The following is a 2181-nucleotide window of genomic DNA, read 5'->3' on the forward strand; positions in this document are numbered from 1 at the left end:
GGAAGATCTTATCTTAGAACTAGCTTGTATATATTCCCAAGACAAACACCAAACCTCTGTGACTTCACCCTGTCATGACTATAAACATCTGTTACAACCATTATCTGGTCATGAGGTAGTGCCAATTTCTGTAAAACTGTATTATGCATCTATACGTTTATCTTGGTCACGGGGTTTTCGCCCCCCCTTTGAACAGTATTTCAAAATTGGAAAAATAAAGCATTCAAACAGAACAACATGTTTGTATTTCAACAGAAATTCTGAAAAATATTTTAATTCTGAAACTCAAATTTGCTGGAACTCATGTGGCCACATGTTGCAGGCAAGAGGAGAGGTTTTGAAATAAATGGTTACTCTCTAAGGCAAGATATTCATGTTATCCAGTGTCTGAACTCAAATGGACTGACTGCAAACAAACCTCAATTTGTTTAAGTCTTCATTCACAAAAGCAATTTCTTTTAAGTCTTCAAATTGTACACATGAAAGACTGAACCACTGAATAACACTATTACGTTATAAAAGATACTAATATTAAATAATAGTTATTTTCTGCTAAAAAGGTAACATTCAGAAACACTTTAGCAAGTGTCACACAGTTACTACCCATGTTCTGCATTTTCCTTCCAAGGCAAATATTCTGGGAGTTCAAAATTGTTAACTGGTATCAAAATCTCCTTTCTTATGGTTTTCGATCCCTCCCAAACCAGTGAAGAAACAGCAGCAATTATTCCCCCACCTATAAAATACATAGGCTCAGCTTCAACAGCTTACGAGAAAAAAACCAGAGAACTTGAGATTTAGTGGTTTTCTATGCAGAGTAAGCCCCCCATCCCTTGTTCTTCACTTTTAAAAAGTTAAGCAGCTAAATTAACAGAGTAACCCAAAGAGCTGCAGGACTCCATGCTAACTATTCTGCATTCAAACATGCGCAACGACTGTAAGGTAAGGCTATAACCAGGATCACGCTTAGTAGAAAATACAAAGCTTGTCCTTTCTAAATTAAAATCACACAAATAATTACAGGCTAGTCAGTTCATTGCAATTTAAGAGAAATGGCAAAGCTTATTACGTTACTTTTTAAATTAAATGAGAAAGCAAAACGTAGCAGGCAACATGCACAACTATGCTACTTATATGACAACTTCAGTAAACAGGCAATAAAACACAAAAGCTCACCACCCCCCGCAAGAACCTACTGTACAGAAAGCCCTCTTAAGATTCACTCCTACAATGCAGTTAAGTAGAAGATTTCAGAAAAGGAGGCACAAAAAGAAAAAGAAAAAAAAAAAAAGACATTTAGCAGACTTAACAATTCGATTAAACAGAGTCCTGAGAGTTTAACAAAAGTTCAACAGCATACGCATAACATTTACAACAAGAAAGAAGAAAGGCACCTGGAGACATCTGACACTGGGCATGCTCTGCAGGCATCTCAGTGCGCACATGCTCTCTACCAGGTTGGAGCAGCCTAGCCACAAAGACCTTGGCACAGAACACTGCAGGGTGACAAAAAGGAAGGAAGAGAAGAAGCAGTTAGATGCCACAACAAATCACTCAAGGCACGCAACTCATTAGTATGTTAACGTGGGTACTTATCTATGTTATTTCTACATTAATCACAAGGTTAGCAGCCAAGGGTAAAATAACAACTGAAGATCCTTTTCAGGAAATAAGCCATCCCTCTGTCCTATCAAGGATAACGAGCTGATTTTCCACATTTGCAACCTCTTGGCTTTAGTGCCCAGCCAAACATTTTCACTTACTACCAGTAACACCAGAGTTACTACAGTTTGGGTCCCTCAGTTCTGCAATGCATCGACACATTGCTGCTGACAAAAGACGTCCTGCTGCAGCGGGGGAAGATGCCTTACCCAGCAAACTGGCCTGGCCGTAATTCCTTGGGAGGTTTTTACCTTTGCAGTCACCCCTGGGGAACAGAAGTGCAGGAGCTTCTCATCAGGGTGGCAAGTCTTTAGAATACAACCTGGAGGAGCTTTAGTAATTAAGGTTTGGCACCCCACGCTGTCTCAACTTTCTCAAACAATTTGTGCTTATTTATTCCGACAGCAAAGCCGACATTAACTTCTGAGGTTACAGTCTATGTACAGGGACACTGACAACCAAAAAATTGGAAGTATTTTTTAGGGAGGAACACCACCTAGCTAAGTTCAAATTGCAAGG

At 39.3% G+C, this 2181-nt stretch overlaps 1 protein-coding gene across 1 annotated transcript in view; it reads right to left on the reverse strand.

Moving 5' to 3' along the window:
* FBXW11 (F-box and WD repeat domain containing 11) overlaps positions 1–1490 on the reverse strand; it is a 58526-nt gene extending 57036 nt beyond the window's left edge. The window contains exon 1 of the mRNA XM_009710505.1: positions 1395–1490. Coding sequence (XP_009708807.1) covers positions 1395–1445 — 51 coding nt within the window. The 5' untranslated portion in view covers positions 1446–1490. The remainder of the gene's footprint in view (positions 1–1394) is intronic.
* Positions 1491–2181: the final 691 nt, after the last annotated feature.

Source organism: Cariama cristata, unplaced genomic scaffold (assembly GCF_000690535.1).
Source record: "Cariama cristata isolate BGI_N322 unplaced genomic scaffold, ASM69053v1 scaffold25851, whole genome shotgun sequence".
In the NCBI taxonomy this organism is placed as follows: domain Eukaryota; kingdom Metazoa; phylum Chordata; class Aves; order Cariamiformes; family Cariamidae; genus Cariama; species Cariama cristata.